The 21489-nt window shown below is 53.7% G+C and overlaps 1 protein-coding gene across 1 annotated transcript in view; it reads right to left on the bottom strand.

Annotated features, from left to right (window-relative positions):
- The window catches only part of RANBP17 (RAN binding protein 17), a 233952-nt gene that overhangs the window by 11409 nt on the left and 201054 nt on the right, over positions 1–21489 (bottom strand). The window contains exon 26 of the mRNA XM_055124757.1: positions 15476–15642. Coding sequence (XP_054980732.1) covers positions 15476–15642 — 167 coding nt within the window. The remainder of the gene's footprint in view (positions 1–15475; positions 15643–21489) is intronic.

Here is a 21489-nt window from a genome sequence, read left to right as displayed (position 1 = left end):
GACAGACGGAGGAGGCTGCGGCGGGCGGGGAGAGGAGCAGGGGTGGGGCAGGGCCTGAGTGCAGGACGTGGGTGGCAGCCGTGATGCCCGCTCGGAGCCGGGGAAGGGCGGGAGGCGGCAGGCTGGCAGCGTCGCCGGGGAGGAGCGCGGCTCACGGCAGAGCGGCAGGAGGCCGGTGGCCTGCCCAGGCCGGCCCGTGGCTGCGGGGCCTCCTGGTCAGCGCCTGGGCCAGGTCTCGTGGCCTCTCGCCGCAGCTCTGTGCGCGAGCCCTGGTGGGCAGAGACGTCTCTGACTGGCACGAGCAGGATTATTCCAGCAGGCCCCAAATGAGGCAGGGGTTGGGGAGGAGAGAGGGGAAAGAGCGTCTCTGCAGGGCGCGCACTCCCGGCAGCTTCCATTACGGGCACACACGGCAGACCGCAGAGGGCAGCGCTCTGACTTTCAGGCCCCGGAGCCTTTATTTATAGTTGCCTAGATGGCAGGGGCGGCCTGGCAGCCATCGGACGGGACTCGGTGACATCGGGAGGGAGCCAGGGAGGCTGAGAACACAGGCCCGTGTGCCCGGCTTCTCGCTTGGATCCCGCGGGCAGTCGAGTCCCTTGAATGCGTCGCAGGCTGGGCCCTCCACAGACTCTCACACATGAGGACGCAGCCGTGGGCGACCCACGGCAGGTGCCGTGGGCACTGGTGACATTCCGGTCTGTTGCTGAGAAGCAGCTAACCCCCACAGGCAGCGGGCCAGGGGCGAGAGGGTCTGGCCAATGCCGTCTGGGGGCTGACCAGGGGCTCCAAGGGGCCAGAGGCAGTGTGGGGAGGGACGGTGGCAGACGCAGTCGGGTGGGGGTCAAATGTGGTGGCTGTGCAGAACAGACCCGCGAGCTGGTGGGAAACGGGGGGGGGTGTTCGCCTTGCGGGGCCCCTCTTGGCAGTGAGATGGTGGTGGGGGGGGCTCCAGGGAGAGCCCGGGCTGCTCCCACTCCCCTCAGACGAGGAGGAGAAGGAGGAGGAGGAGGAGGAGAAGGAGGAGGAGGAGGAGGAGGAGGAGGAGGAGTGGGAGGAGGAGGAGGAGAGAGAGGAGGAGGAGGAGGAGGAGGAGTAGAGGAGGAGGAGGAGGAGGAGGAGGAGGAGGAGGAGTAGAGGAGGAGGAGGAGGAGGAGTGGGAGGAGGAGGAGGAGGAGGGGAGGAGGAGGAGGAGGAGGAGGAGTAGAGGAGGAGGAGTAGAGGAGGAGGAGGAGGAGGAGGAGTAGAGGAGGAGGAGGAGGAGGAGCGGGAGGAGCGGGAGGAGGAGGAGAGGAGGAGGAGGAGGAGTGGGAGGAGGAGGAGAGGAGGAGGAGGAGTGGGAGGAGGAGGAGAGGGAGGAGAGGAGAGGAGGAGAAGGAGCAGGAGGAGGAGGAGAGGAGGAGGAGGAGAGGAGGAGGAGTGGAGGAGGAAGAGGAGGAGTCGGAGGAGGAGGAGGAGGAGGAGGAGGAGTGGGAGGAGGAGGAGAGGAGGAGGAGGGTGAGTGGAGGAGGAGGAGCAGGAGGAGGAGGAGTGGGAGGAGGAGGAGGAGTGGGAGGAGGAGGAGAGGAGGAGGAGGAGGAGTGGAGGAGGAGGAGGAGGAGCAGGAGGAGGAGGAGTGGGAGGAGGAGGAGGAGAGGAGGAGGAGGGTGAGTGGAGGAGGAGGAGCAGGAGGAGGAGGAGTGGGAGGAGGAGGAGAGGAGGAGGAGGAGTGGAGGAGGAGGAGGAGGAGCAGGAGGAGCGGGATGAGGAGGAGAGGAGGAGGGGGAGGAGTGGGAGGAGGAGGAGGAAGAGGAGGAGGAGGAGTGGGAGGAGGAGGAGAGGAGGAGGAGGAGAAGCAGGAGGAGCGGGAGGAGGAGGAGGAGTGGGAGGAGGAGGAGGAGGAGGAGGAGGAGGAGGAGGAGGAGGAGGAGGAAGCCACGGACACAGGTGCGGGCCCCGCTCCTCCTCAGGACCCGCCCAGCTCTGGCCGGGCTGGCTCCACTGCCAGGAGCCTGAGAGATGGCACCGCCATTACTTCCCCTGGCTCGCAGCACCTAACTTAATAGTGTCCCCTTGTCAGGGATGGTTCTCTTCATCAGGAAGCTTTTTATTGATGTTCAACCTTCATTTTCCCTTTCTTAATATTATCCCATTATGCCAATACTCCATTGTGCCCTGCTAAGTAATTCCCCTTCCTCCTTGGCATTTACATCTTCCAAGTATTTATAGACTTATCAAATGCCCCATTTAGTTGTCACTTAGGCAGGCTATACATATTTAGCTGCTTCCATCTGGCCCCATAAGCCAGCCCTTCCATTCTCCTAAATCACTCCAGTTACTCTCCTCCAGGTTTCTGTCAGCCGCCTTCCAGCCCACGGTGCAGGGGCTCGGGCCGAGGGGCTCCTCGCTCTGCCCAGGGAGCAACTTCTCCGGGGGCCAGACCCCCACACAGGCTGCCCCTTCCAGGCTCCTTCACCTGCACGCACCCGGCCGGCGACGCTGTCACTCCGTCCTCTTGTGTGGCAGGTGCACCTCCACTGTGTACAGGGTACTGTGTGTCTGACACGCCAGGGACACCTGCCCGCCTTCCCCCTTCCTTCCTCCCTTCCTCCTTCCCTTCCTTCCTTCCATCCCTCCTCCCTCCCTCCCTCCCTCCCTCCCTTCCCTTCCTTCCTTCCTTCCTTCCTTCCTTCCTTCCTTCCTTCCTTCCTTCCTTCCTTCCTTCCCTCCTTCTTCCCTTCCTTCCTTCCTTCCCTCCTTCTTCCCTTCCTTCCTTCCTTCCTTCCTTCCTTCCTTCCTTCCTTCCTTCCTTCCTTCCTTCCTTCCTTCCCTCCCTCCTTCCTTCCTTCCTTCCTTCCTTCCTTCCTTCCTTCCTTCCTTCCTTCCCTCCTTCTTCCCTTCCTTCCTTCCTTCCTTCCTTCCTTCCTTCCTTCCTTCCTTCCTTCCTTCCCTCCCTCCCTCCTTCCTTCCTTCCTTCCTTCCTTCCTTCCTTCCTTCCTTCCTTCCTTCCTTCCTCCTTCCTCCCTTCCTCCCTTCCTCCCTCCCTCCCTTCCTTCCTTCCTTCCTTCCTTCCTTCCTTCCTTCCTTCCCTCCTTCCTCCCTTCCTTCCTTCCTTCCTTCCTTCCTTCCTTCCTTCCTTCCTTCCTTCCTTCCTTCCTTCCTTCCCTTTCCTTCCTTCCTTCCTTTCTTCCTTCTTTCCTTCCTTCCTTCCTTCCTTCCTTCCTTCCTTCCTTCCTTCCTTCCTTCCTTCCTTCCTTCCTTCCTTCCTTCCCCTTCCTTCCTCCCTCCCTTCCTTCCTCCCTCCCTTCCTTCCTTCCTTCCTTCCTTCCTTCCTTCCTTCCTTCCTTCCTTCCTTCCTTCCTTCCTTCCTTCCTCCTTCCCTCTCCTTCCTTCCCTCTCCTTCCTTTCTTCTTCCTTCCTCCCTTCCTTCCTTCCTTCCTTCCTTCCTTCCTTCCTTCCTTCCTTCCTTCCTTCCTTCCTCCTTCCCTCTACTTCCTTCCTTCCTCCCTTCCTCCCTCCCTCCCTTCCCTTCCTTGCTCTCTCACTTCTCACACCTCCTCATGGCTCAGAGTGACAAGAGTCTCTACCATGCACTGGGCACTGTGGTATCGTGTGCAAGAAAGCCTGGCTCCCTGAGGTCTGAACGCGCTCGCCAGGGCTGGTGTTCGTCATTCTCTTCCTGCCCACCCATCTACTCGCTTCCCTCCCTCCCGAGGGTCTCAGAGAAACCATCCCTAAATGCACTTAGCGCTAATTGATGCTCCCAGTTCCCTGGTGGAGCTCTGTCCCTCGAAAGCGAGATGCCACTTTAGGTCCGGGCATTAGCACAGAGCTCTGGCTTCGAGTTTTCTTCCTGGGGTTCTCCTGGGCGCCAAGGAGACTTCTCTCCTGGTCCCAGCCTTGCCCTTGCCCTTGTCTCGGTCACCGTCATACTTCCTGGCAGCTTGCTTCCAATTCCTTGTTCACGTGGCTTCAGTGACACGTGCCCCCAACCTTGGTCCACGGGGGCAGCGTTGCCAGGGCGGGGGATAAGGCAGAGACGGGATGGCGCGGGCTGAGGCGGCGAGTCGGGGCTGAAATCTTGGCGGGGTGGCACAAGGCCACAGGGAGGAGGGGCTCAGCCACCGGGTGCCAGGGAAGTGCCAGAATTCTTCCTTCTGGCTGAGGTGCTGCCGTCCCCAAGAGGTAAGGTGACTCTGCTAAGGAAAGGGTCAGGGAGAGGTCTGACCAGTGGGCCAAGCCGCCCACCGATTCGAACCCTGTCTGCCCTGGCTGTCGCCTGGGAGGGCCCTCAGCACACACAAAGGATTTCACTGCACCAGCGTTGATAAAGGCGCGTGGGATGTCACGAGCCCGACTGCGGGCGCCAGGGCCCCGGGGTAGCTGGGGAGAGGACAGGCGCAGCAGTGACTCCCCAGCGGTCCCTGGCTTCGGGGGGCCTCAGCTGGTCCCCCAGAGGCAAGTCTTCCGTGGCGCCCCACGCGACTCCGTGAGCCCAGCCAGCGCCGTGGCTGCCGCTGCCTCGGTTCTTCCCCCGCCCCGTCGGGAGAAAGGAGTCAGGGATGCTGAGTCACGTCGCTGCGCACGCTGCTGTACTTGGGGAACACGGCAGTGAACACCCTGTGATAACTGCAGAGTGAACAAATCACGCATCACCAGGCCAACCCTCCCTTTGGACGATGCCGTTTCCCCAAGAAACTGAGACAGTCTCAGACCCTTCGCCCAGGAAGCGAAGGCAGACGCCAGCGCGCCATTCGTCCTGTCAGCCTCGGAAAGGGATGGAGGGCGGAGGAGAAAGGCCGGGAGGCCTCTTCCTTCCGTAGGCTCCTGTCATCCCTGCCAGCCCTGTCCCCTCGCCAGGTCAGAGTCGAGCTGTCACCAGTTCCAGGGGCTCGGCTACTCCCTGCCTGTGAGACATGGCGGGTGCCCACTGCCGGGACTCCGCAGCCCTCATACGCTGACAGGAAGTGAAGAGGACGCGTAACTGCCTCCTGCAGGGATGAGTATCATGTGGAGAGCTCGGGGCGAGCCTCACACGTGTTAACCACCCCCTTACTTCTGTCTCATCACGGTCCTTCACTGTCCTGGTTCCGAGTCTGAGGCCACCCTTCCTTTCCGGGTGACTCTTTTGTCCCAACAGACTTGCGGGCAGTAGGCGGGCCGTCTCCTGGGGGGAGGGGAGCGCGGGGAAGGCTCTTCTGTCTGGGAGCGGCAAGGGGGGAGAACCCGCTTCTATGCCTCTAGCCCGTCCGTTCTGGGCAAGCGAGATGGCCTGTCTGTGCCACCCGGACAAGCTGAGCACCTTCCTCGGAGTCCTGGGCTGGCCTGGGTGTGACAAAGGAAGGGGTTTCCGGTGTCCTCAGAGACACTGCTGGGAGCAGAACAGCTGTGCCTGTGCTCCCTCGTGCTAGGCGGGGGGAGTGCAAAGGAGACCCCAAACCAAATGTGTGTGTGTGTGTGTGTGTGTGTGTGTGTGTGTGTGTGTGAGAGAGAGAGAGAGAGAGACAGAGACAGAGAGAGTGAGAGTGAGAGAGACAGAGACACAGAGCGAGTGAGAGAGACAGAGACACAGAGCGAGTGAGAGAGACAGAGGACACAGAGAGAGTGAGAAAGAGACACAGAGAGAGTGAGAGACAGAGACACAGAGAGAGTGAGAGAGACAGACACAGAGAGAGTGAGAGAGACACTAGAGAGAGAGAGGAAGAGAGAGACAGGGGGTGGGGGTGGGTGGGGTGGGGGAGACACGCAAAAGCGAGGGCGACTGTCCTGTGCTTCCTTTTGCTGAGAATTTGTGAAACAAGAAAACAAAGACCGCTGGGCATCAGCAGACAACACCACTCCTTCAGAACACAGACGGAAAGATGCTTTTCCAGTCAGTATTTACTCCATGGATTAGAAATTCTCCTGAGAGAGAGTTTTGTTTTTTTTTTTTCTCTAAGGGATACATTTAGTGAAACTTATTTTGCGACCATAGGCAGTCGTGCCAGTCACAGGTTACCAAGAGGCTGAGCCCCGCCTGTGTGCCTGCCGCTTGCCACACTGGGCGAGGCCGCCAGGAAGCGCATCTGGTCCTTGCGGGCCTCCCCCCACCTGGGGCCGAGCTTTCCCTGCGCGCAGGAGATGCTCTATCTGCTGTCCCCGAGCACAGAGCACCCGGCCCTGTGCGTGGTTTACAATGCCTTTGCCGTTCTGAGAACACTTGCCCTAGACTAATAGCCGAATGGGCCGTGCTAAACTGTGGATAAAAGAATGATGACAGATTGCAGTCACTTTAATTTATAAAGAAAACACTCCCAGCCCCTGGGGCCACCGCAGCAAGCCAGGCACCCAGTGACTTCGCGCTGCGTCATCAACAACGGGACCGTCTTCCCTCGAAGACAAAGGCTGATGGACATGTGACTTATTTGTTTCAAATTCTTTATGAAGAGCTGTCTTTTTTTTTTTAAAAAAAAAGCTCTGTGGAAAACATTACGATCCCCCTATTCTATAAACACACAAATATAATTGTAAAATGACATCATTCTGTTTTCATTTAATTACCCCTGAAATGCTTTCTATTTAATATTCATTACTCAAAAGCTAATTTAAAAGAGAAGAGATGCGACTTATTCAAAAAGATGTACTGTCATTCACAGCAATAGTTATCTAATATACAGAAGTTAATAAAGCAGATTAATCTACAAGTCCCTTTAAGCCATGCTTGAGTCTTGAACAACTGCCTCTTTGACCCTTCACCTTCACGCTGTGCAGCAGTAGCAGGTACCAGCTGCACAGAAATCATGGCTGTGCATTTGAACACAAAATCTTTTCTTACTTTGCTTCTGACCAGCAGCTGACCCTGTAGGAGTGATTGTTTCTGGTGCCGGCCTAAAGGCTACATAAACCAGTAGCAGATAAACAAAAGGCTACATATACCAGCTGCCTTGCCTAAGGGGACCGAGCTCCGAGGACACCTCCACTCCTTCCCCAGCGTCCCAAATCGCCCCTTGTTTGTTTCCATACATGCATGTCAGCCCGCTTACTATGTGCGAGGGGTAGGTATTAGAGCCTTCCCCACCCCCAACCATTAACCACACACACACACAAATCCCACACAAACCCAAACCCCAAACCCATCCCCTCCATCGAACTTGACTTTTGAGTATTCCGTGTCAAACTGTGCCATTATGATGCTAATCGAGGCCTGATTTAGCAACTTTAATAAGAGGCTAAACCCTCTTATAATTAGATAATAAAATTTTATTATGTATTTTAATATTAAAAGTCCTAAAATCAAACTCTTCAAATCATACACTGGTACAGAACTCAGGGACTTAAAATATCATGGCCCCAGAAAGTGGGGAAAAAAAAAAAAAAGCACATTGTGCTGGTTTCTCATTCTCAGAAACGTAAACACGGAATTCCTATGTGGTGGCAGAGAAAACTCCAACACTCTTAATTATGTGCAGGGAAGGATGAATCTATCCAGGCTGAGCATTCTGCCATTTCCAGCAACAGCATGAGATGGCTTTGACAGTTATTTCTCGGATACAAATTACACAAGTATAAAAACAATCCCCATAATGATTAAATGCAGTTATGTACATAGGAGAATACTAGTGCAAATGGTAACATATTTAAATGGTTTTCCTTCATTAAAAAAATTATATATGATATTAAACCATCAATCACTGCTGAGGCACTGGAGTTTAAATGTATTGTCATCGGTTGAAATAAATGACTTGGAGACTGAATTCTGGCTCACTCAATATGGTGTCTTCGCTGTTGCTTAGTCACCCAACTCTCTGCTGGTTTGGGCTACATCTGGTGGATTCCATCCCTTTCAATTAATAAGGCAAGTTATGCTACCAATGGATTACATCCTTAAACTGCGCTTAGAGGTAGAAAGACTCATGTCCTGGCAAAGAATAACAACAAAACACGTCTGCTGCGTTCACCATTTGGGATAAAATTGGGAGGGCTTATTTCTTTCCTCATCCAGGTTTAAATAAAAAAAAAATCCTTGTGGAGTTTCAGTTGCGTTATTAGATACAGTAGCACTGTAGCACTGTAGCACTATCGTCCCGTTGTTCATCGATTTGCTCGAGTGGGCACCAGTAACGTCTCCATTGTGAGACTTGTTGTTACTGTTTTTGGCATATCGAATACACCATGGGTTGCTTGCCAGGCTTTGCCGTGCAGGTGGGATACTCTCGGTAGCTTGTCAGGCTCTCCGAGAGGGACTGAGGAATCGAACCCGGGTCGACTGCATGCAAGGTGAATGCCCTACCTGTTGTGCTATGGCTCCCGTCCATTTAGATACAGTAGATTGCAAGTTATCCTGATTTAGCCATTAATATTGTATACTCATCTATAACCAGGCATAGATGCTGCCGAGTCCTGTAGACTGTCCTCATAAAAATGAACTCTGGGGCTCTGTTTTCCAGACATTCTTCGGCCAGACAGATCAGGCTCCGTGAGGTGCTGGGACAAGACTGAAGATGGAGGTCATCCTTGGGCGGGAAATTCCTCCGTAAAAACAGGTACTATAGTTCAAACACTAATCTGGTGGTAGAGAAACCAACAACAGGTTCCCATTTAACTGGCTTTTCTTTGAAAGTGAAAGAAAATTTTTTGGTTACAGTTAAAAGAGGCACGCAGCAAATGTTTCTGTAATATTTCTAAATGAAATCGGGATTGTAGATAACAAAGTACAACAAAGTATAACAAAGTATAACAAAGGTAACAAAGGATCTGGCCTAGAGGGAGCTTCACTGGATACTATTTGCACGAACACTAGTGTTTTTTTTTCTACTTTTAAAATGAGAAACTTTAACTTCAAGACCGGGGTGGCACTCATGAACTCATCGCTGGTAACAGTTTGCTCCCCTCTCGGAGTTTTACTACCTGTTTGGCGTCTGGCTACTGTTGTCCTGTCTTGGTCCCCTAAGACATTCTGACCCGATCCTCAGTAACTTAGCAGTGGCAGGGTGTGTGCGTGCGCGCACACACGGCCGTACAGCACCACACATAACCGAGCCGATTTGGGGGAAATAAAAGAGAGCAAAGGTCTGGAATGTGCTTGTTGAATTTCACCGTCTGCTTACGGCATCCCTGCTGTCAGAACGGCAGAAAGACGTTTTCAGTCCCAGTAGATACCGAAGTGTCCCCGTCCCGAGCCAAAGTTAACGGACGACATTGTTTTGAAGCTGCTCACGAGAGGAGAGGGAGAGAGTTCACACCCAGGAAGGCTGGGGGTGGGGGGCGGGGGGGAGGCCCAGGGATGGCGCGGGGGAGATCTTACCTCTGAGAGTCTACCAGGTTGCTAGCTTGAAGAGTGGTTTTAATTTTTTTGGTGTTAATTTTTAATCAGTGACCAACAGTTAGAAAAAGCTGGGTTTCTGACTTTTCTTAGCCCGTCTGGCAACCCCAGGTGGGGAGTGGTCTCACTGCGCCCCAGGGCAGCCAGAAGAGCCTCAGGGCTGTGTGGCGATGGGGGTCCCCTTTGGACTGCGTCTGACAACTCGTCCTTGGCTGGGCTCTGGGCCACCTCGGCTGTGGGACCTGGTAGGATGCGGGGTGGGGGTGGTAGGGGGCGTTCTCCAGGGAACCCAGGCTCCAGCCGCCCGTGTGAGAGGCCTTCCCTAGGGGGCGCTGTGCTCGGCGGCAGACAGGGCTGGGCGGCTCTCAGTGGGGAGAACCAGGACCTGGGAGGGCCAGAGGCAGAGCCTCCAGCTGCCCTGCGATGCTGCCCTGGGCAAAGGCAGATCTGGGGGGACCCCCGAGCAGAGACTCCGAGTCTTGCCAGGGCACCGGGCGGGCGCCCGGCGAGGGGGTGGTGAGGCGGCTCCGGAGCGCGGCCCGCGGGCCTGTCCCACACCAGCTGGCAGCGTGACCTCCGTCTCCTCGCCTGTTGCCTCCCAGGGCCGAGGCCCATCTGTTTTGTCCTGGCTGCGGCAGAGCTGGGGGGTAGGGTGACAGTTCTCAGCCCTTCTCGAGGAAGGCCCCAGTGGGACTTCATGGAAGTTCGACTCGTCTCGTTGAAAGTTCTCAAAACATACACGCTTCCTTAGACGAGTAGCAGCCCACGGGACCAGAGAGCTTCGTGGGTTAAGCATGTGTGAGCTCGGGGGTGGGGGGGTGGGGTGGGGTGGGGTGGGGTGGGGTGGGGTGGGGGTTAGCAGACCTAGGCAAGAATGGCAGTTTCCTTTCTGACTCTGTGGCTCTGGGAAAGGTACCAAATCCTTTTTGTGCATCTCCCATCCCCGTGAGCCTCTACACTTTAGGACAGTGCTCACGGTACCACAGCTGCAGAAACACTGCGATACTCAAAGCAGATGATGCAGAGGCGAAGAGCTTAAACCAGTGCCTGCACAGAGTGAGTAAGCTCGCATTCCGTGGCTTTATGTCTTTCCTAGAAGCAAACATGCAGTCCATGCATTGGCTGCTGTGAGTAAGGCCACGGGCGCAGCAGTGCAAATATCATCCTCAGACCTGGCTCTCAACATTCTTTTAGCTCTATTCATTTAACTGCCAGATTCTTCTTCTTCTTTCTTTTTGGAGGGGGGGGGTGTCATAGCTGGCAGTGCTCAGGGATCACTCCCGGTGGGCGCAGGGGACCATGTGGGGCGCTGGGGATCGAACCCGCATGAGCCACGTGCAAGGTAAACGCCTAACCGGCTGTACTGCTGCTCCGGCCCCTCCTACTGCCAGATTCTCGAGGAATCTGGAGCCAGTTGCAAATCAGCCAGACCGAGCTACCGGGTCAGAGGGAGGAGACACTTTGTATTTGGGGTCCACTGGAAAAGTCTGTAATGACATCAGGAAACCTGGCTAATTATTTTTAAAGAGGATCAGAGAGGTGAATACATGTCATCTGTGAAGCGTCCCCCACCGTGAGGCACTCACCGTGGCCGCAGGGTTCAGGAGCTCAGCCCCCGAGAAACGCGCACCGGCGCTTTCTCCTCTTTAGTATTAGGGAATGGGAGCTTAACCATGAAAGATGTCTAGTATGTCAAAATGTTGAGCAATATCGTTTCAATCTAAATACAAAAATGAAAAAAGAGCAGATGATTTCCCTCCTGCTGTAATTCACTCTGGGATGCGTGTCACGGAGAGCACTATACAAAAGCAATTTCCATTGATTGACTGACTGATAGAGGAAAAGGGTGAATGTTCTTCCAGCTTGCGTCCCTACTGAAGTATGATCCTTATCGCTCCTGACAGCTCTTCACGATCTGTAGTTAAATGCCAGGTTATTGGGGTGGAGGACGGGGGGCGAGGGCGAGGGGAGAACGGGGAAAGGGCGAGGATCAAAACTTTTCTCCGGTTTTTGAGAAGTCACCGTCGGTGAAGTCATAACTAAATGGGGGTAAGGTAAATTCAAACCTAAATATCCTAATTCCTCCCTATTCAATATATTGAGGTGGTAGAGAACTGCTAAAAATACCTCGCTAATTGCAAAATCTAATCAGTTACACTGACAGTCACGCAGTCCCTGTTCCACTTCTGTGGAGGGTATTACTCTTTCCAGACCAATTAGTTTAATTGGAATCCTGACTGAGAGCTGCAGTTGGCATCACTGTCCTGGTCCTATCTGGAGAACAGCTCTGTCTCTGAAACGGCCTCTGATTCTAGAGAAGCACATTCTCTTCCTTGGCCTAATTTGGGCAAATATTTCCTTCCGTGGCATTATGAAGTGAATGCTGGACTATGGGTTGCAGCTGCAAACACGTAACAAGTGACAGAACTGTAAAAAACATGTATCGCAGAAATAATAACTGCAGAATGACATAGGCGGGTCACTGGGCAATCACCATCACCACTGGTCTGGTCTGTTTTTAGAATGGAGGTTGGACCTGGGCAGGCCACACTGCACGGGATCGTCTGTTTGTCGTGTGGGGGGCAGTGATGTTTGTGTCCCCCGGGTGTGGACCGTGTTTTCCTCCCAATTGTTAAGTCTAGGTAGTGCTGACTAGACAATGATTCTTATTTGAAATATAGATTCACTTCACTATAATGGACCTTCAAATGGACTTAATATAATGCTTGCAGAGTTAGGTTTTATTTGCCAGAGATGGATGGTGGCTTATTTGAAGTAGACTTATTTTTTAATTAAAGATCTAGAGTGAAGGGACAGTGGCCGACAGTGGGGCTCGCTGGTGGTGGGGGTGGGGGTTCGTGACTCCGTTCACCCAAACTCTAAGCTTCCACACCATTGTACGCATGCTACCTAAACTAGAACAACAGCAACACGGACGGTTCCCCAGCCAGGGAGCAGGTCACCATCTGCACATTTCCAGGTGAGGGGCACCAGAACGCACGTCTCCCAGGCAGCCGTGCCTGCAAGCAAGGCCCCAGCTAGACTCCCGTTTCCTTGGCTCGTAGAAATAAATGCTCACAGTTTGGAGCTGAGACTCTTCCCGCAATTATGCGTCAAGCAGTCTAGGTCCAGGTTAGGGGAGGAGAGTTCAAACTAGTAAATAATCGCAGGATCATTGCATCAGTTAAGTTTAAAGAGCTGACAACCCCTCTCTAAACTCCGAGCACAATTAGTCATCAGGGTCTAGTTTTTCAGCACTGTTAAGCAATTTGTAACCCATTCCTTTTAATAGGGTTAGGCATTACTTAACCGACACAGATGCTCTGAAAACCGAAACCTCACGTCGAGAAGCAGCAACCTTGTTCATTACCTTCTGTGATAGGCAAATCATCTATAAAAACAGCATTTAATGGGCAACCAATGAATAATCAATGGCTCACTTTTCATCTGAGTGTGAAAACGAGAATAATCTAATACCAAGTCCCTCTGGTCCGAGGCCAAATCTTGGGTTCTGCTGCTCTTCAGGGCTGATTTATAAGGTCTCGGAAAGCTGATGTAAACAGATGATCAATGGGCTCATCCTTGCTCATAATAACCCCCAACTGGCCCACTCCCTCTTTTCCAAGTCCATCCCTCCAGGCTATTAGCTCTGTCCAGCTAATTCTTCCCACTATTCCTGCCTGCTGCTTTTACTCTGGCCATCCGCTCCGTCCAGCCGACTCAGAAGTAATTTTATACGCAGCAGAGAGCGGGCGGAATTGATTTTTCACTCAGCGCTCAGTTCCCATCTGAATAATTATCAATTTTACTGCCTCATAAAGGGAAGAGTCAAAATTTCAAATCAATTCAAAAGAGCTTTTGAGACTACAGAAACTGTGCATAAGAATAGAGGTCAAAGTTGTCAGTGACCTAAGGAGATGATGTCAGATATTACTAGACCCAATAGTTGACATCAGAGGCACTCAAGATGATATAACCCGGTGCTAATGCAAATCATATTTATGCTGACTATCAGAGCCCGGGCATTAATATTTAAAACGCTATCTGAAAGCCTACATTCCAAATAAATAGAATGTATTCCACTGTTAATAAAGATATATCACTACTTAGTCATGTGTTATAAAGCAAAGGATTACCAAGTACGATTAACACGGAAATTACTTAAACCAACCCGTGCCTGGTCATTCTGAGAGAGGCACGCTGGACTGTCCCCTGCCCTGGCCAGTCTGGCCGGGTCTGGCCTCCCCGTACTCGGTGAGGGCTGCGTCCTATTGATTTTTACTAAAATCTTCTCCCAGCTTCACGCTCCTGCCAGAGTTTACAGGACAACACTGCGATCCTGGCTGGGGGGCTGGCGGGCAGGCTTGGGGGTGGACCGGTCGCGTGCCACGTTCCACGGTGGGCTGGGGGCTGGCCTGCATCCAGGCTGTTGGTTTATTTCCCCCGGTTACAAGCTTTCAGCCACTGGCTCTCCACTGTCTCCCTGTGACCACTGAGGGCTGCAGCAGACTGCCCGACGTCATTAGTCCCTGCAGAGGGTCAGTGGGGCACGGGGGGGGGGGGGCGCAGAGGGGCAGGCATGGGACTCTGAAGTGGTGAGAGAACCAGTGTGACCGAACGGGTCTCTGTGGCCCAGCGGGTGCATCTGTGAGGCGTCGAGGACGAAAGCGGCACGCGGGGCTGTGGGTGCCCTCCGGGCCACGGCCTCTCCTCGCACATCCTCACTGCGGCCACTGACCGTCTGGTGGTGCAGCTTCCGGCCTCACTGTCCCCCGGGACAGGAAACTTCCTCTCAAAGCCCAGCTTTGAAGGGGAGCAACTGTATCTTCCGATTCTGGTGCCCCGTCCTTGGAAAACCTCCGTAAACGGGAGTTACCTTCCTCTTCTCTCTGCTGACTCACCACGATGGAACAGCTCCAGGGCCTCCGAGAGCACAAGGCCGGCGGCCTCCTGCCGGGTTCCACCCAGTCTGCACGGCCGTCCCTCCCCGGCAGAACGACCCGGGAGTGGGGGGGCTGGAGAATCCCCCTTGGTGAGCTTAGCGGGACTGCGCCCGAACACCCGCCAACCACGGCGGCCTGAAGAATGCGTCTTTCGTGCCGTCTCCTTCCATTTCCCTCCTATCTTTCCTCGTGGTGATGCTTTTCTGCTGACTCCAGGGGCTGGCTGGCTGGCGAGTGACCGTGTGAAAGTGTTTGCATTGGTAAAACACAGACTGCGGTGCGTGGCCAAACAAAACGACTGACTGGACAGAAGGCTATCGCCCTGCAAGCTCAGTGGGCCTGGACGTCCCCCAGGGAGGCAGCTGCCCTCCGCCCCCCCACCCTTCCCGCACACGTCCGCCCGCGTCTTCCTGCACGCCGCCGCCGTGACATGACGTGCAGGGGGAGCTTCCCCAAAGCTGGACGGGCCTTGCACCTAACCCACACTTGCCCGCCAGAAAGAGCCAGGGGAAGACAGGAACCGCGCTCTTTCACCCATCACTCAGCCGCTCCTGGGCGCACGCCCACGCGGGAACTTTATTCCTGAGACGATACACGGGGAAGTACTGATGAGCTGCCGAGCAAATGGGGACACTGGCCAATGGTAGTGTCCCAACAAGCGGCCACACTCACAAGGCGGGGATGCGGGGGGGGGGGGGAGGCGCCCAAGGCACCAGAGGCCCGAGCCACCTCCTGTCCCTCGAGGGCCTCTGGGAGCCAGTGCCCTTTGGGGGAGTCTAACCTGATCCCACTTAGGGTTTTTTGGTTTGTTTGTTTGGGGGGCTGGAGCGATAGCACAGTGGGTAGGGCATCTGCCTTGCATGCGGCCGACCCGGGTTTGATTCCTCCGTCCCTCTCGGAGAGCCCAGCAAGCTACCGAGAGTATCCCGCCCGTACGGCAGAGCCTGTCAAGCTCCCCGTGGTGTATTCGATATGCCAAAAACAGTAACAACAAGTCTCACGATAGAGAGGTTACTCGTGCCCGCTCGAGCAAATCGATGAACAGCGGGATGGCAGTGACAGTGTTTGTCTGGGATTCTAACCTAGCCGGGGTGAGATGAAGGAGGCTGTAAAATTCCCAGGCCAGTATACTATTCTACTTGCAGGAAAAATAGTCCCAGAAAAGAATTCACTCCCAGAGATTAGTTGCTTGCTGAGCTGTAGGGGGGGCCCTGGCCGGCTTCGGGGACGCTTTCGCCGGGAGGGCGGTTACCTGGGGCAGGACATCGGGGTGTTGCTGCAGGAACGACAGGAGTCTCTGGCTGGCCGGGGGCCCTTCGCTGCCCCGCGGGCCCGGCTTGCCTTCTCTCGAGACGTGCTTGAAGAGGTAGGTGAGGATGTGGTCCAGGCTGGCACAGCAGCTGGAGGACACGCGCGTGTCTGGGGGCAGAGCAGACGGGAGGGGCGGCGTCACTCGAGGGTCCGCGCCCGGGACTGTCCCATGGCAGTCACGCGCTGCTCCCAGGGCAACTTAGTTTCATCCAACTGTAAATACCCGAAAGGAAGCATTTTGCTTTGCTTAATCTCTTTCAACGTCGAGGCGTCTGCTCTGGGGCCGGGCACAGAGACAGACAGACAGATGAGGAAGCAAAGGGTCCCGGGACTGCATGGGGCAGAATCCCTCATCTTATCAGCAAGTTAAAAAAAGGAAAAGTTATTTTTATGTTTTGCTTATGAGTCCAACCCGGTGACGCTCTGCGTCCACTCCTGGCTCCTGGTGGCCACTGGCAGTGCTCAGGGAGCAATATGGAGCCCAGGATTGGCCCTGGTCCCCTGTGTGCTGAGCCTGTGCCCACCAGCCCCAGACACCTGAGGTCAGAGCCCCTGAGTCCCTCCTGGTGTGCGAGAGCCTGGGAGAGGCGGGGGTGGGGGGGAGCTCTGAGAGCTTTCCAGGGAGGGGGAGGCAGGCATCCGGGGAATCCGGGGCAGCTTTGCCACCGTGCTGGACATTCGCCTTATTGTCACTGTTTCTCGGGCCATACATGTACCCAGTGGTGCTCAGGACTGACTCCTGGCTCTGTGCTCAGGGGTCACTCCTGGCGGGGCTTGGGGGACCTATATGTGGTGCCGGGGCTTGAACCCGGGTCTCAGTGTCCAAAACCACGTGCCGTACCCACTGCCTTACATCCAAAAGGTAACCAGTGGCATACCTGAAGGGTCTAATTTTTTTTTTTTTTATTAAACTAGAGCTTTGATTCATAGCACGAAAGCCCAGATTTCTGACCAACCTGGACACGATTCTGGGAGTTGATGCATCTCACAGAAATAACAGAGGATAAAGGACACAGTGGCCGCGCAAACTCGAGCCTGTAGAATAGGTGTGGGCTAGGAGGGGCAGGGCAGGGGGCCCGGGGGCAGCGCAAGGCTCCCACGGGATGGACGGAGGGGGCCTGAGACCCCTGTGCGTTCCCGCCCCCCCGGCTCAGAGGTGACAGCTGAGCTCCCTTCGCAGAGGTCCTGAGTTGTGTCCGGTGACCATACCTAGAACTGACGCCCTGGGAGCGGCGAAAAGACCTTACATGCATGTTGTTCTGGTGGGACGATGACAGGGGACACGGGAGGCGGGTTCGGGCTGAGCTGGACTGCAGGGAAGTGTGTGTGCGCCGGCCGGAGGACACGGGAGCTGACCGGGGGGCCGTGGGGGCCGAGTGAGGGCCCAAGGAATCAGGGCAGGGACAATAGTTTTGGGAAACAATGGAGCTATAGACCTTTAATATTTTTAAATTTTTGTTCTTAAAAACAGAAGTGTTAGGGGCTGGAGCAATAGCACAGCGGGTAGGGCGTTTGCCTTGCATGCGGCTGACCCGGGTTCGATTCCCAGCATCCCATATGGTCCCCTGAGCACTTCCAGGGGTGATTCCTGAGTGCATGAGCCAGGAGTGACCCCTGTGCATCGCCTGGTGTGACCCAAAAAGCAAAAAAAAAAAACCCAAAAAAACAGAAGTGTTATTTTCATTTAGATGTAGTTAAATAGTTAAGAGTTTACAGCATCGGCATATAAAATTTTGACCCCAACTCTTCCACCAAAGTGCCTTTGACCCTCCACCACTGCCCTCCGCCCAACAAACATTCTTAATGTTTTTCTCTTGTGGGGGGAGGGGGTGTTACACCCAGCAGTGCTGGGATGGGATATGTGGTGCCACGACCACACCCCTGACCCCAAGCTTTTCAGAAAGGGATTTCCCGGGGGCCTGGGGTGTGGGTCAAGCTCAGTCCTCTGTACCTGCAAAAAAAGGAAGGGGGGGCAGTTTTCCCTCCTGACGTTATGGCACTTGATTGATGGATGAACTATTTCCTCCCTCTGCTAACTGGCTACTGTGTAGGAAAGTCAGCTCTGGTTCTGACCCAGGGAGGAAGTCTAAGACGGTGGCCACAGGAGGGCTCTGCATTTTCCCTTCACGTTACTTCCTACCTTAGAAGTCCCAATCAAAAAAAAAAAAAAAAGGAAAAGAAAAAAAAGCATTGGATGAAGCAGCTTAACATTTACCCGAAGGAAGCAAACAGGAAACAGATATGGCTTCCTCCCCAGTGAAGACTGATATGCCATCCATCACAGGAAGAATGATAACGACTTCACATAGACTCGGGGACCGCATGCCATGCAGGTTGCACTAAAAGGCTCCACTCTACTGAGTCAGCTATGAAAAAGCCAGGTAAACACTTTAGACACGAAGGTTGGAGTGTATAAAAGCCCAGAGAGGAGCTTCCATTAGGGCTGATTTACAGTCGGGGGCTCTGGACGGGGTAAGTGCAAACTGGGGGATCCTGAGGATTCAGGGACACTCGGTCAGAAAGAGCGAACTGTGCCTCGGACTCTGCACCACGACCGGCTTTCCTTGCGGGCAGCTCGAGTGTACGTGAGCTGCGGAGAGTGAGAGTCTTCCCCTAGGTAGGCAGAAAGAATGAATCTTCAAATCCTGTCCGAGTTCTTGGTCGTTAGGAACTTTAAAAAATAAAAAAAGATGCACTCACAGTCTAGACGAATCTGGGGACAATTATTTTAAAGCCTAGTAGCCTTCCGGCCTTCTCTGGGGGGGTTGCTGTTCCACGCCCAAGCCCACCAGGGGCTCCTGGGCTCTGGCCCCGCAGCCCCGCCAGGGCCGCCCCGGGCCTGCCTGCACAGACACAGCCCTGGAAAGTTAGTGCTGTGGGCAGTGGCTTGCTGGCGCATCTGCAAGCACAGGCCGAGCTAAAGGTTAACTCTGACTCAGAATTTCTCCCTGGGACGGAAGGGAGGCCAAGGGACTTGGGACAGCCTGTGTGAAAGGCTCTCTTGGAAACCAAAGGGCTCTCTTGGTGGGACACAGGCAGGTCTAGGGGCGAACTCTGACTCGCCTTCTGTTTCGACCTCTGCCCTCATTCACTCTGACCATCTACACCCCTTGGGTTGTCCGAAGAGACCCAGTGCCTGGCACGTCGGGTTCCTCCCACTTTTTTTTTTTTCTTTTTGGGTCACACCCGGCAATGCACAGGGGTTACTCCTGGCTCTGCACTCAGGAATTACTCCTGGCGGTGCTCAGGGGACCCTATGGGATGCTGGGATTCGAACCTGGGTCGGCCGCGTGCAAGGCAAATGCTCTACACGCTGTGCTATCGCTCCAGCCCCAGGTTTCCTCCCACTTAAAAAATTTCTTTTCCTGTTGGCTTTTTTTGGCCATTGCCACCCTCCAACATCAAGCCTGTGTCACTCTACATTTTTTTTTTTTTTTTGCATTTTGGGTCACACCTGGCGATGCACAGGGGTCACTCCTGGCTCTGCACTCAGGAATTACCCCTGGCAGTGCTCAGGGGACCCTATGGGATGATGGGAATCAAACCCGGGTTGGCCACGTGCAAGGCCAACGCCCTCCCCGCTGTGCCATCACTCCAGCCCCTGTGTCACTCTAATTAATGAACACCCCAGTTTCCTGTATCTTTAGCATATTTTTGTGGCCCCTTAAGTTTTTAAAGTCAGCCCCGTAAGTTTTTAAGAAATATTTCCCAAATGTTTTCATCTTCCCACTGTTCCAACCAGTGCAAAAATATGTTCAAAACAGCAACACAGTCTATTAAGCAGGAGCATTACAAATGAACTTCAAGCAGAAAGACTGGGGGGGGGGTCCCAGAGGGTCCTTCTTTTCACTCTCCTCGCGCTTGTCTGGACTCTACACTCTCCGTCACTCCTGGGAATTCACCTCATCCCGGCTCCGCTCAGAGGGTCTCTCCCTGACCACTTCCTTAAAAGCCACACTTAACCACTTTCTTTTCATTATCCCTTTTTAATTCTTTATTCAGCACTGATCGGATCTTGACATTTTCATAGGCCTGTGCTTGATTAGTCATTGCTTCTTTATCCTTACCAGAACATAAGCTTCCCATCAGCACAGGTCTTTTTTGTTTGTTTCAGGACCACTCCCAGCTCTGTGCTCAGAGATGGTCTCTGGCATGCTCAGGGGGCCCTGTGGGGTGCTGGGGGCCGGCTGCAGGCCAGGCCAGTGCCCTGTTTGCTCCACTATCGCTCTGGTTCCCAGCGTAGGTTTTGCCTGTGCTGTTTTTTTCAGTTCTGCCTCGGTCTGGTACGGTACTTGGTGCACAGTATGCGTATAATCGATATTCATTCGTGGGATGGTTGAGAATACAATTAAGGGCAGATTTTTGTAAGCTTTGCTCATATTCAAGCATATGGGTGGGGACAGTGACCATAAGATGGAAAATAGAGTCATTCATATTTCTTTTCCTACATTCAAGTTGGCCCAGAACAACAATTCAAAAAAATTCTGATAAACAGTGATTTAGTCATGATTCTATTACCAATTAAGGCTTTTTGTACTTTTGTATCTCCCCCACCCCCAATGAAGCTGCAGAAAAATTGAAATCTGCTTGTAACCCAAGCAAAACCTGTAAGTGCCTCTTTGTAACTTTATCATTGTGGGGAAAGAGAAACCCAAGTGGTAACTCTCAATATCCTAAGTAATTTTTTCTAAGTAAAATTTCAAATAGTTAATTTTATTCTACATAGTTTTAAAAAAATTTATTTCTTTCTTTTGCTTTTTGGGTCACACCTGGCGATGCACAGGGGTTCCTCCTGGCTCTGCACTCAGGAATCACCCCTGGCGGTGCTCAGGGGACCATATGGGATGCTGGGAATCGAACCCGGGTCAGCCGCGTGCAAGGCAAACGCCCTACCCACTGTGCTATTGCTCCAGCCCCAGTTTTTATTTATTTTTTTAAGTTTGAACCATAATGCCAATTTGTAACTATACGAAAGACTGAAATTGGAAAACTTTATCTCCAGATAAAGTCATCAGAAGAAGACAGCCCATTTCTGCCAGGCCAGGGGCCATGCAGCAGGTAAACGTAGCCGGTGGCCTGCTGAAGAGGTGTGTGTTCAGTTCGAGATCAGGAATTTATTAGTTGTATGACCCCAGGCAGCTGTTTGCCCTCTCTGAGTCATAATTTACTCATCTGTATGATGAAAATCACATTACCTGGCCGACTCATTCGATAAATATTCATTGAGCACGTACTATGGTAGGCCCTGGGAATAAAGCAGTGATCAGAACGTGTCGCCTCGGACGCTTCCCGTGGACCAGGAAGCGGGAGGAGCAGGGCCACTGGAGTACCCACTCCGTCAGGCTCTGCAGTCTAGGTTCGGGGAATGAGGTGCGTTGAGTGCACGCAGGGAAACACCCGGGGTGGCAGCGGGCACTGCGGAGAATGCACACAGTGCCATCCACGCAGCCTCTGGACTGCACCCAGCGCCAGCATTCCCTCCACAAGTGCCGCGTGGTCAAGACTCCCTGGACAGCCTGGCTCCAGGGTGGGTTCCAGGCCAAAGACCACAGGGATATCTATAACTAATCCCAACTCTTTATTACTAAGATGTGAAATTTAAAAAAAAAAAAGAAAAGAAAAGAAAAAAAAAGGAATGTCAGGCCACACTGTAATAATAAAAGACAAGACTTCCGTTTCTGTCCGTGAAGGATTAACGGCGGTGAGAATTTTCCCTTCTGCCATAAACAACTAGAAAACAGGACAAAAATAGATGAAATGATGTTTTTCAATTACCGCACAACAAGCAGTACAGGACCGTTAAGCTGGAGGTGGGGTGAAATGGGGGCGATGGTGCCTGTGGTCGCTGGGGCTTCCCGCCCGGAGCTCTCTCCAGGCTACGGGCCGGGAACGGGGAGTCTGAGCAAGTTCCTCGGTCTCGTGGAGTGGAGAAGCAGCATGCTGGAATGGGGGAAA

The sequence above is a fragment of the Sorex araneus genome, chromosome 2 (genome assembly GCF_027595985.1).
Source record: "Sorex araneus isolate mSorAra2 chromosome 2, mSorAra2.pri, whole genome shotgun sequence".
Lineage (NCBI taxonomy): Eukaryota > Metazoa > Chordata > Mammalia > Eulipotyphla > Soricidae > Sorex > Sorex araneus.
The sequence above is the reverse complement of the archived record's forward strand: the minus strand, read 5'-3'. Positions and strand labels throughout refer to the sequence as shown.